Here is a 13,977-nt window from a genome sequence, read left to right as displayed (position 1 = left end):
CTGTTCGATGTGTTATTATAATGTCTGTTTACTTAGTCATTGGATCCTGTATATGTATATAGAATATTCAGTAAGTAACAAAACGGGGTTCTTTTGTTCTCATTGTTTTAAAAAAATGACTTTTTCCCTTACTTACTGAACTTTTGTATTGTATAAAAGTATGTGTTGACCTATCTATTAAACAGAAATAGATACAAACACAAAATGTGATCGTATCAAAACTGAAAAATTGATAGTAGTTAAAATATTTGTATTATAAAATAATACAAATAAATGAAACATTNATTTGTATTATAAAATAATACAAATAAATGAAACATTTTATTTTAAACTATTATAATATAAAAGTAATAAAACATTATTTTATTACTATGGCGGTAATTTTTCAAGACATTTGCTTTGTATACATTATGTATAACTGTTATTACTTTCAGTGTATTGTTAAATGCAAAAAGAATAGCTATTTTTATAAAAGCTCAGAAATGTTCCTCTCATTTTACTTTAGTCATTGTTTTAGTTTTCCAAAACACTGACTATATAGTAGTCAGTAAAAATATGTTGAATTTAATATTTAAATAAACTTCTGTTTATTGAAACGAAAAATTTAACAAAATCATATGGCATAATAAATTGAATTTATTGATTTGGTTAGAGTGTATTTATTAAATTTACTTTCTCAATGATTTTAGAATTTTATTTAAAATGTTTAATTATTTTATAAGTGTAATACTAAAGAGATTTACAAGTATAAACAATTTGTTTTCATGTATAAGTTTATTAAATTTTGAATTATTTTAAATTATCAGGTCTTTATAACCCTAAGAACATCATGCCGGAACCAGGGATGTGCGTTATAAACAATAGAGCGTTTTTTGTCTTTGGTTCACTAGTCGCTTTTTACATACCAATGATCATTATGGTAGTCACGTATGCTCTCACCGTACAGGTAAATAATTCTACATTTTTAACATTTTTTTAGTAATAATAATATCTTTATTTGTGAGTATTTATAAATAAAAACGCGAGTTTTATAAATAAACGCATTACTCACTATTTTATCTAACAAATTTTATTAATCATAAATTATTTGAGAATAATGAAAATATTTATAGAAATTAAATGCCTTACATACAGGAATAAAATTATACAAATTTACGTCTTAAAATATTTAGATAAAAGTGTTTAAAATAAGTTTTGTTTCACAAGAATAATAGAACTCATGATTTAAAAAACATTTTCAATACATTTATTCATTCTGACAATTTATATAAATAACTAACATTTTAAGTTCTTTTCGTGGAAACATTGATTGCAGCGAGAGTGTGATATTCTTATATGTGACATAGAGTCCCTTTTATATAAAAAATATATAAAATATTTCGCTTTAACTTCAATTTATTTAGAGTTGCATTGCGGTAGACAAATAATTTTGTATATTCTTGTTTAGTTAAAATCTCACAATAATTTATTAAAATATTTTACAATTGTTGTAAATTGAAGTTGAATCAAATTATTATAAAAAAAATATTATTTTATGAACTCTTAGACATATATAATTTATACAAAAATAATGTAAAATAAAATTTTTTAATTATTTATAACAAAAAATAATATAAAATAAAAATTTGCAAACAATTGATCAAGTTTTAAAGTTAATTATTTTATTTATAATATCGATGATTAGAAAGAAAAAGTTAAAAAATCGACTTTTCAATGTATTTATTTATTATTATTGAAAAATACAAAATCATTAATCAGTTGATATTAATCAAAATCGTTATTATTTAAATTAATTGAGAAAAATGATCAAAGGAAACTTTATGGAGAAATAAATACAAATGTATTAACTACTATAATATTGAAAATAGTTAATTGATAATAATATTCTACGTGAGTCATAATTAGAGTTCGGATTAAGGAGCACCTAAAAAGTTTAAAATTATATGCATTTAATCATAATAAAATCTTGGAAGTATGCATTATATAATGTTTAAATTAATAAAATATGGAAAAATGATTTAATTTTAGCTAATTATCGTTCATGAATAATTTATATATGATAGTTTTATAATTATTAGTATTCGATAAAATTTACGTTTTAAATAAGGATATTACTTTTATTTTGTAATGAATTGAATGAGTTGAGTGAATATCGCGTTAAGAAAAAACAACACAATACCATAATTTAGTCATATTTTTTTTTTACGTATCACTTTTCATGAAATAGAAAATACAACTAAATAATATTATTATGTAATTTTTATATTACAGGTAATTCGTTTAACCCAACCACTAATCTATTTACAAAAATAAATAGTATCAAAAATATTTTTTTTGGATTTTATAGTGTTATGTAGAACTTGAATCAAAATTATTTATTTTGTTTATGCGTTATAACAGTTAAAACGTTACGGATTTATAGTGTTTTCTGTTTAGTAGTATTTAAAAAATATGAATTTTTAATAGTTTACGTTTTTTGATATTAAAACATTACCGTTTTTTATGTTTTTCAATTTTTAAACGTTATTGATAATTGTCTACTTTATTAGAAATTACTCGCCATCGCTTGCGTGCAAGAATTTCTCTCATAGTTTTTATGAAGAGATAAAATAGGTTGTTCGCAGGTATACAGGGTGTTCAGTAAGTCAATGAGAACAATAGAAACCCGTTTCCTGACTTGTTGAACACCCTTTATATTACCTATAATCATTGTGTCTTATAAGTTATAACGAATCATCATTACGTTTTCTATTTAGTTTTGATTATTGTTTTATTTCGTTTGTAGTTAAATTGTTATTATACATTTTTTGTTAATCGATACACAATTTTTTTTATGATGTCAATTGTTTTTTGGTAGTTATAACGTTAATCATAACGCTATGAAAACAGTTTCAAGCCCTGGTTTCAAGTAATTTATTGGACTATCTCTTATATCCTATAAGGATTTCAACTATAATTCTTTAAATAACAACTTATATATTTAATTATAAATACATATAATAGTTAAATAGAAACAATAAAATAAAAAATGCCTGATCTAACTATAATTTCAGAACAGTATTTTACAACACTCCTTAAATTTTGTGTCTAAAAGAATGAAATACTTAAAATTTAGCAGAAAAGTAGATGTCATTTGCCTAATTGAATATTGTCAATGATATCAGAAAACAATTGCTCTACCTAGAATTTCGATGTATATACGCTTATACACTATATACTTCAAAAATTAATCTTTTTTCCAGATAAATAAAAATTTTTTTTTCAGTTGCTGAGAAAAAAAGCGAGATTTCTACTAGATGACAGTTTTATGGATAGTCGAAGAAATGGTACCACTTCAGAGCCACATCTTTTCAGACGTCTGGGGGGACGATTTTCTGCTAGTAAATCTCAGAGTAGTACTTCTAACAGGTAAAGATAAATACATAATGTAATTCTAATAATATCATGCATAATTGTTATGCATGATAAATAAACTATTTTGTGTTAAGAGGGCATTAGTTATACTGCATGAGAGTTTTTGCATGCAAACAATTTAAAATCAATCAAGGCCGAGGGTTAAAATTTACAAAAAAGAATTCGGTTAGGCATTCTGAGCCATGTGCTTTGACTTTGATTTTAATCGCCTAGCTCGACGGTCTACAGCTTAACGGTCGACAGCTTAACGGCCGTATATCTTCGTTAGGATATCGTTGTGCTGATTAGTTAACTACTTTAGTCTGATATATCGTTTATCGCACATTTACCTGAATGTTTTGACTTTTATTATGCCGCGAGCAATCTCGCACGCGTACAGCTATGTGTGTTAATAATTGCAACCCGATTGAATTTTAAACAGAAACTTTGGCCGACTTAACGTGTTAGCTTTGATGTAAGCGTCTTGCGGTAACGTGCTGTGTGCAATTTATACAAGAAGAAAAACGAATAAAGAAAAACTTTTCCCCTTCAGAATCTTGTACAACGTTCGATTTCATGACTCTCGGTTATTACCAGTCTCGGGAGCTCGGTAATAAACGACTGAGGTTTTAATGGCATTTTCAACGGACCATACCTATGCGTAAACGTGTAGGAGATAAACGTTTGTGTATATTTTAATGTTCCCGAACATAATATTATGATTGCGCGTCATTTTTTATGAGATTTTATTTTGTGTGTTCGAAAAAATCATGTCGATAACATTAATCTCTGCGGACAACCGTCGACAATAGTCAAATGCTAATCGTGCTTTTATTGATAAAAACATGTTTACACTCATACCATTATCGTATGTAAATCCTACATTAATATAATAGAAAATTTATTAATGAAACAATTTCTCAAACGCTATAAATTTATTATTTTTTAAAATTTATATAATATAATATAAAATTTACTTTAAAAATTTTGATGACATGCTTAAATATGATTCTTTAATGTAAATAATAGTAATACTTAATTAGCCTGTAATTCAAATATAAGAGCTGTCATACTTAGTCGATTAATAAATAGCCATAAAAAAATAGACCAGAGTATACTGGGAGATACCTTCAATTGTATCAAACGTGTTCTCCAAAATTATATTCCCTAAGAAGTTGAGATCTTAACACGTAGAGAATGAAATATAAAACACGCGACTAAGAAGGGAAAAAAAGAAGATATCAAAAATCCAAATATATATAATTGTATACCTAATTTCACCAGAGAGATAGGATTCTTTGGATATATACATATAGGAGTGGCTTTGTAAAACGTCCTATACAGGTGTCCAACCATGATTTACTAATTTGACTACATAAACTAATGTTAAAATTAGTTAATTACAGTGGGACATTCTATTTATAGGTTATACAAAAATGCGTCCTATATACATAAGTTTTAGGTATACAAATAATGATGATAATACTTCGGCGGAAACACGTAGGTAAAGAAACCGAATTAATATAATTTGGTAGAAGGTATGCACAAAGGAACTATAGGTCTGAGTGAATGGGTAGACCTTGCCAACCTCTCTAATAACTAAAACTGCATGTACATATTAATGTATTTTTTGTATAAATGTATTTGTACATTAATTCTTAATAAAATTTTAGTTAAATAATTATAGGTTCAGTAAATTTAAAATTTATAATTCAATAAAATTGAATTTTAAATAATTTTATTTTAAACTTTAAATTTTAGAATAAAATAAGCTCTGTAGTCATCCAAACATTCTAACTATAATGATCAATAATTATTATTTTTTAACTTATTTAAATGAAATTAGATAATCTCAATATAGTGAAATTTTTTTATAATTATTTATTTTCAAGGCAGCTTTGTAAAATTTCAATCTTTATATTCTCTGTGACCATTTTAGAGTAACAATATATGAAATATATTTCAGATGTTTCCCATAATCGTTTTACACGACAAATAACTTTTATCATAGACTATCGAGTGTGAATTTTATCGAATCCATTCGCATTTGCTTTAACAATACTTCAAAAATGAAGTTTAAAGGCAGAGGAAAAATATTTAACAATTCTACAGATGGGCCATTTCAAAATTATGAGTTATTTCAAGCATCTTTTTCCTATACAATAAAATATATTTCTTGGAGTTTTCGCTCCTAATTACTTATTAATGTTTACGTAACTTCGTTAAGCTTATACATATAATATTTAATATGTTTGCGTTATTTAATTTAAAATTTGTTTAAATTTTAGGGAGAATGAGATAATGTTAAGAGAAAGTAATATTTTAAAAAATATCTGCATATAAGCTTATTATATATATCTATACATTTTGCAAAAAAATTAACATAAACAATAGCTATAATTTGAAACAAGAAAATTAAACAAAAATTCTGTTGAGCTATTTACATATCAATAAAATAATAAAATAGATTTAATAAATTTTTTTAATATTTACTCAAACTATAAAATACACACCTAAAGAAAAACCTCAATCAATTTTAATAGAGAAATTTTATCAAGGGTTTGTGATAATGTTTTATTAATACGAATAAAATAATTATTCTTATGAATAATTATTGTTCAAGACAAAAAAAAAAATCATCATATTGATAAATATATCATAGATTCAATAGTAATGATATATTTATCAAATTGAACAATGAATTTATTATATAGATCGAGGTTTTTCTCTGGGTGCAGAAACACTAACATTCAAATTTTTTTACTAGATAGTTTTTATCTTATGGTGTAAAATCATTGTTTATAACAAAATATCGAAAAAAATATCAAATATTAAAAAAATTTTTAATTAGATTTTCTTTTTATGTTGACCTAAAACTGACCATTTTCCGTATAAAGTTAAAAACGATAACATTAATTAACGTAAAACTACGCTTATAAAAATAATATTTCATTTAATAATTGTTATTAATTACTTTATATATACATATATATTTTTTTATTAATTATTCACAACATACGCCTGAATAATCTAACGTTATATATTAAAGAATTTTTTTTTTTATTGTTTAGGTGACTCACAAGGTTCTTTTTTAAAGTATTTGCATTGCATACGAAAAGTATAAAAGAATTTTTTAAAAGCTTGTTGAACACTGTATATATTAAGAAAAGTTGGAAAAACTGTTTTTAATTATTTGGGTCAAGTTGATAGTTGAATCTTGAAATCGACTAAAGTTTTTTTAAGAATAATTTGATTAAACATAATAATCGTAATTTTATATTACTTAATCTATTGGAGATATTGTTGGAACTAATGAAGTCGATTATTACACAAATATAAATACTTAGTAGATTTTCTCTGACTAAAAAGAAGTCTATGCTGAATTAATATAACGAGATAGGAGTAGGAGACAAAATTTATTAAAGATTCTACCATTAATCCTTGGACGCTATTAAATACCTTAAATATAATTGTTTAATATATAAATTTAACGGATTAAAAAAAAAATTGTTAAGCAAATTTCATTTACTAGTAAAGATAACATTTGAAAATTGGAAGTTAAAAGAATAACTTGAAATAATAGTAGAAAAAAATTAACTTCGAGAAACTAAAATGTTCTCATAAAAATGTAAAAAACAACTATGTTTTATACATTCACTCATGCTTAAAACCCCTTGTAATTACTCTCCGTATGTCAAAAAAAAATTTTCCTATAATACAAAAAATTCTGAACAAGCGCGATTTAAAAAAAAGTATTTTTTATCCACGCTTTTATAGTTCTGTTTACTAAAAATCTGAATAAGTGTACAAATTATTTTTTTATACTTTTATTTTCACAAATATTAGAATGAAACAAAGAATAAATGAAGTCATTTGAAGCCAAAGTCAGTTTATATATATTATTTTTTTGATATCATAAATGAAAAGCGATAATTCTAATTAAAAATTACAAAGGTAATGAAAATATATCATAAACTCTGTGCTACTGAATACACTACAAATATGATTAAGTATATTGTATAAATAATATTACAAATTGTGAAATTACAAAGTATTACAAGTTATTGAAGTAGAATAATAATGGTAGGCAGAGAAGGTCGAGTCTTATGATGAATACCTCAGATATGCATCATAGTCAAGAATTCGAATCTTAAAAGTTTTCAATATTATAAATTATGAAAAATTTAATTGAGGAAACATATAGACACAGAATTCATAATTAATTGAATCTAGTTTTTATACGATAAAATAATTTTGATTAAATAAATTTAAGAAAAGTATGTGATTTCAAACATTAATTGGATATGATATCTATAATAATTTTAAGTGCATACTATCCAGTTTGTCAACTTTATGTAAAATCGATTACATTGTGAACATTAAAAGGAAATATACTTATAATGATGTAATTTTGTGAAATATTAATTTAAAAAAGTTTGTTCAACTATATACCAAGTCTTCCAAAAGTATACATTATGTTTTGATTTCTGAGAACGGTCATCTTTTGTGTCATAACTTAATTGAAAGGGTATCTTCTGTTTTCATAGTTGTACAGAATAAGTTCAAAACCAAATAGTGCCACCACTTAAATAGACAAGTAACCATTAAGTGTCAACTGTTTCATTCTCCTACTGTCATATTATTTTCATGATATCAACATTTAATTACGTTCTATAGGAAATTCAAAACATTTGCTTAAAGTTTATTTTGAGCTTACTACGATTTGTTGACATAGCTCATAAAAATTATGCTTGAGATGCATAGTGTACAGATGTAGTTAATTAACTTTTGACGACCAACAACTTGTAAATATGATGTAGGTAATTATTAATTAACACTAATTTAAAATATTATAATATTATTTATTAATGATTTATTAAAATAATGTTATTAAAGTACAAACTCTTATTTCCGCATCTAATTTATTACAAACATTTATTTTGATAATATTTTTGGTAATAAACAACACAACTAAATTAGTAAAATATCTACTTGAATCTAATATGGTAATTTTAATGCCATATTATGTGTTTTTTATTCGTGTTACATTTCATTTCATAAATGACTTATAAAATATTTTAATAAGTAAAAAATTAATAAATTTTCTAAAAAAAGACATTTATTGTTTATAAATATTTTTATTTATTTTTATTATAAAAAGGATACTACACCATTCACACATAATTTTTCATCGCTCAAGTTGACATACGATTATTATCATACTAATATAAGTTTATTATTTAATATATCTTGAAATAATTTATAGGGCATATAATTAAAAAACTAATAATAACATAATAAATATACAAACAATTTAGTAGATATTGACACTTGTCGTAAATATTCGAATACTAACAATAATATTGTAAACAATAGTAAAACTTTGACTAATCAATGATTTTGGAAATATTAATTTCTGTCTATATATTCATGTCAATAGTATATAATAAATCCTTTGATTTTTAGTGTAATTATGATCTAATCACATTAAAAATTATAGGACTTTTATGTTAATATCATAAAAGTGAATTAATAAAATTCTGAACAACACAGTTATATTTAATAACTGTTTTAACATGTTGAAATAAGTTTTGAGGTGTTACTTACAAATATTAGAATGATTTAGCTATATAGTTATGTTGTATTTTTAGTTGAATAGAATGTTAATACATAATTTAGTATTATTGGAATTCACGTATTATGAACGTTCATTTTATAACTGTTGTTTTAGAATTGGACAGACGGCGAAAATGAACAAAAATTGTGACCAAGAGATACAAATGGCAGATACAGTATCAGCTTCAAGCAATGATTCTAGAAATTTCCGATTGAAAACTCTCAGGTTGCCGTTAAATATGAATCCACCGTCATTAAACTTGAGGTATTTAATGTATGGATGTAGTCTGCAAATTGATAAAATAAATGGTTAAAGTACAATCTTCAATATAATGAAATCAATAAATATAAAAAATTAATCGACTTTTATGTATTGCTAATAAATATAAAGTCAATGAATTTTTGATGATGTTAAACTACGATTACACAGTATTTTATTAAGTCTTCCACTCTTTGTTATGATTTTTTCGGATTTAGTCGAAAATGATGCTATGGATTTTGGTTTAATGGTTTCTTGTAGTTAAATAATACCTAAGTTATCGCTTTTATTAGTGACTCGGTTACCTTCAAACACAATTTATCTTTTGTTGGATGATATGAAATGGCTAATGTCTTCTGAACTAAACGAATAATGACATATGAAATAGTTCAAAAATATAAATGTATACGTTTTTATCAAGAATATTGGAAAAAAATCATATCAAGATTATTGCGAAGTTTGAAATCGAGAGAATGATCTATACATTAAAAATATATTACATTGTGGTGTCATATTAAAAAAACTAATGAAGAATATTTTGAATATTAAACAAGTTACATACAATTGAGTAATTATAATGAGTCAACAATCACAACCATAACTAACTTCAGCAATATATTTATTGAATTCTTTTAAATTTCTTAAAAAACTTAAGTTTTTTACTTTATAAAATATTATTACAATTAAGTTACAATAATTATAATTAAATCCTGTTTTTAATTATTATGAATATCTATTATGTATCATCAAGAATTTATTGTGTTTTTATTTATTTATTTATCTTTATAGCAATGGTATCTCTATCTATTAGCTAGGAGAACTTACAATAAGTTTACTCTAACAAAAATACGTATACAATGATATTAACACAAATATAACATGAACAATATTTTTCTTTAATATACAGGTTAATAATAGAATTATTTTTTAAATTTCTTTATATATGATTGTTTTACTGAGGAATTTAACCGTTTTATTTTTTTGTTCATCTTCATCGAGCCCGGGCTTACGTCTAATATATGGTCTATGTTGTTATTTTCTTTAATGTCTTCGAATTTTCGACAATCTGCTAAAATATATTTTAGTGTTGTGGCGATGTTGAACATTTGGTATAATGGTTTTTCATTTTTGTCAAATATATAGATGTGGGTAAGTCGGGTGTAGTCTTTTCTGAGTCTCTTCATTTTTATTTCTTAGTTCCTGCTAAATGAAACAGAATTTGGCCACAAATACACTAAGTTTTTGATCTCGTGGAGTAAAATTATTTTGCTATTTTGTTTGCCATTATTTTGTAGTATGTATTGTGTCTTTTAATGTAAGTTTTTTATATTTATTTATATTGCTAGCGAGTTATGAATTGCGCTTTTAGCTATCTTATCAGATTCTTCATTTCCATCAATATCACAATGAAAGGATGTCCAAATAATTACTACCACCTTGTATGTATAAGCATATTCACACTTGAGGATATGCTACTATTGTGTTTTGTGCATTGCTTTAATGTTTCTGGTACTGCGGTTATGGCCTTATCATTTTCTTGTTTAGAGGTATCGATAAATATATAATTGTAATCGTGATACTGTTCGAGCATTGCTCTCATATTATCCTTATAAATGAAAGGAATTGATTCTATTTTTATAAAATTAGTTCAGTATTTATGTTGAGATAGTACGTATATTAAAAGTGTGTTCTTAACTGAAGATTTAATATTATTGACAATGAAGTTGACTGCTATTAGGAATAGAGTGACAGATAAGGCTGAACCTTGAGGTACTCCATATGTATTAGATTATGATGTTAATGTTTTTAACTTGAAAGGTTCTATTACTAAAAATTCCACAATGATAATGTACATATTATTTTATTTAACACTTTGCTTAACTGTTTTAATATTTTGTATCTACAAGTGGTATAGTGAGTATCTATATTATAGATATAACAGAATTAATTTCTAATTATGTATGAAAGACTAAAGAACATCATTAGGATTGGCACTTTTAATTTTACATTTTTTATTGTTGTCTTTAACTCATCCATATTTTAACATATTATAGCATGATATGTTATATATTTTAACTATATCTGAAATACTGTTGTAGGTTCCTTAGCAATTCTAAGTTATTTTTTCCGATCTCACGTTTGTATTTTTTAAATTCTTCAGTGTAGTTATTGTCGTTACTGTTTTGATAAAGTAGTTAGCTTTTATGTTATAATAATGTTGTTATAACGTTATTATAACTTATAATGTCATAAAAATTTTTCTATAACATTATTTTTTAAATTTGCTGTCTAGGTAATTTATTAGCCATGTCTTCTGGATTTGTTATTAAATATGATTTGTCTTCGTTAACTAACTAAATAATACTATTAAGGTAAAGTGCTTTTAATGGCTGTATTTTATTCCATATTAATTTGGCACTGGTTTAATGGTTTATAATATATATAAATCATCAAAAGATTTCTTTTTACTAATTTTTATCAAGAATTTAACTCTAGTCTTTGCTTGTTTAAGTTTGATAAAAATTTGTTTTTCTTTTTTTTTTATTCTTAGTGAACACGGTTTTTTAATTCTGATTATTTCTTTTATTTCGTTATTCCAACAAGGTACTNCACGGTTTTTTAATTCTGATTATTTCTTTTATTTCGTTATTCCACCAAGGTACCTTACCTTATAGTACTCTTACCTAAGGTTATTTCAGCTGTTTCTAAATTTGCTTTAGTTAAAAACTTAAATAATTGTTCTATAATTTGATTTTCAAAATCCGAGAGGTTTTCAATTTTTTGGTTGTGATGATTATAAATTGGGTAATTTTAGGTTACAATTGGTTACATTGATTTGGTGTTTGTTATTTAGTCTTGGCATGAACTAAATTATTATGGGTATATGTCGCCTGAAGTTAACCATTCCAGTCATTGAGCTAATAATAGGTTTGCCATCCTTAGATTTATTAATGAAAATCTCCTATTCTTGCGGGTTCACCGTTATTGAGTAATATGAGGTTTTGTCCTTCTATATGTTTCTAATTCTTTAGCACTATCGGTAACTGGTTAAAATTATTTATTAGGCCTATTTCATTGAATGTTGATTAGGAGGGAAATATTTCAGACGTTAATTATTGAGTTAGATAGTTGTACTTTAACAATAGTAGTTTGTAAGAACTTATTGATATTAATCTGACTACTAGGCAAGTTATTATTAACGTACATATCAGTACCTCTACTAGCTCGATGACAATTAGTAAGTTTTTATTGTTGTAATATATTTCTACTTTATTAATTTTAAAATGAAAAATATTTATTTATAAAAATAACTTTGAATTTTGTGATTATGTCAATTTAATATAAAGAAAACATTGTTCATACTAAGTAAAATTAAAACTATATTAAAATTATTATTAATTTAAAAACTAAAAAATATTAAACTAAAAAGCCACAAAAAATTACTGAAAAGTCGCGAATACGTATTTCGGAAACAATGTTACCATTATCAAAGCTAAACACATTCTTTGATATTTGCAATGCATTATAAATTAAATTACATTTTAATTTATACATTATGGAAATCATTATTAAAAAAAAAAATAAGAAGGGGTAGTATAATTTATAAATCAATAAATCTTAACATATAGTTAAAAAATTGACTCTTTATAACTCATTAATAAATTATCTAAGTTAATTAATTTTTTCAAAAAAATTTAAACGCTAAAAATTGAAAAAAAAATCAAAATGTTTTTTTTCTACTATCGAAGAAGTAAGACATTGATTCTGCATGTAAATCTGGTTCAAAGTCAATACACTAAAAATACACCAGTTGTTTTAGTACCCAGAAGTATAAAATATCTAGGAGTAAAATTATTGATATAAAAAAACGTAAGTATAATGATCCTTTGACAAGTGTTAATCTTGTCTACTTCCTTCTTAGGAAATTGATCATAAGCCTAAATAAAAATATTTATTTAATTTCGATACTAGTTATTGAATAAAAAAAAAAGAAAATAAGTCATTTTCTAGATTTAACATTTTTTGTATAAAAATGAGACAATGTTTTCTATTTAATTTAAATTTTGTTCCCTTTAGCTGTAGATGTCTAAAATATAAGAACAATAAACTGATTTTATTTATGATAAGAGCTACAATTTTGCTTATTTAATTTGATTAATCAAAATGTTGACAGATTCCTTGCCAACCGACAAAAACGTCAGAGTTTAGCAGCTGCTAACGCTGTAAGAACCGAACAAAAAGCTAGTAAAGTACTAGGAGTCGTATTTTTTACATTTGTCTTGTGTTGGTCACCATTTTTTTTGTTGAATATCGTTTTTGCTGTGTGTCCAAAAGAAGATTGTCCCGTACCAGAACACGTAACTGAAGTATGCTTGTGGTTAGGTTACGTATCGTCGACGATCAACCCAATAATTTATACAATATTTAATAAAACTTTTAGAGCTGCTTTTATCAGGTAATTTAAAACTTCTCAAAGGAAAAGTAAATAAATAAATAAATAATTAATTTTAATTATGAAAAATAGCTAGATTTTATTTATGATTAGTTAAATTATATCTACTAAAGGTATCAATTCATCTTAATTATTAATATTAATTATGATAACTTGATAATTTTCATCTACGTGAAACGATATTATTGTTTTACGAAGATAATAATGTAAACTTTTATAATAAATTATTATTTATCATAATATGGTATTTTAGGTT

At 24.2% G+C, this 13,977-nt stretch overlaps 1 protein-coding gene across 1 annotated transcript; it reads left to right on the top strand.

The window, feature by feature from the left end:
- Nucleotides 1-808: 808 nt before the first annotated feature.
- Nucleotides 809-13,761, top strand: LOC126909397 (5-hydroxytryptamine receptor 2A-like). Its single transcript, XM_050691816.1, has 4 exons — nucleotides 809-946; nucleotides 3,266-3,408; nucleotides 9,125-9,274; nucleotides 13,443-13,761. Exons 1-4 carry the CDS (start codon nucleotides 830-832, stop codon nucleotides 13,726-13,728), a joined length of 696 nt encoding a protein of 231 aa, XP_050547773.1. The 5' UTR covers nucleotides 809-829; the 3' UTR covers nucleotides 13,729-13,761.
- The last annotated feature ends 216 nt before the right edge of the window (nucleotides 13,762-13,977 follow it).

Source organism: Daktulosphaira vitifoliae, unplaced genomic scaffold (genome assembly GCF_025091365.1).
Source record: "Daktulosphaira vitifoliae isolate Bord-2020 unplaced genomic scaffold, ASM2509136v1 Scaffold_338, whole genome shotgun sequence".
Lineage (NCBI taxonomy): Eukaryota > Metazoa > Arthropoda > Insecta > Hemiptera > Phylloxeridae > Daktulosphaira > Daktulosphaira vitifoliae.
This window is presented reverse-complemented; position numbering and strand designations above follow the sequence as displayed.

Coding starts and splice junctions, on each gene's coding strand:
- LOC126909397 (XM_050691816.1), top strand. CDS start 830: ATGCCGGAACCAGGGATGTGCGTTATAAACAATAGAGCGTTTTTTGTC. Junction 3,409..9,124: donor CAGAGTAGTACTTCTAACAG/GTAAAGATAAAT, acceptor CTGTTGTTTTAG/AATTGGACAGACGGCGAAAA. Junction 9,275..13,442: donor CCACCGTCATTAAACTTGAG/GTATTTAATGTA, acceptor AAATGTTGACAG/ATTCCTTGCCAACCGACAAA.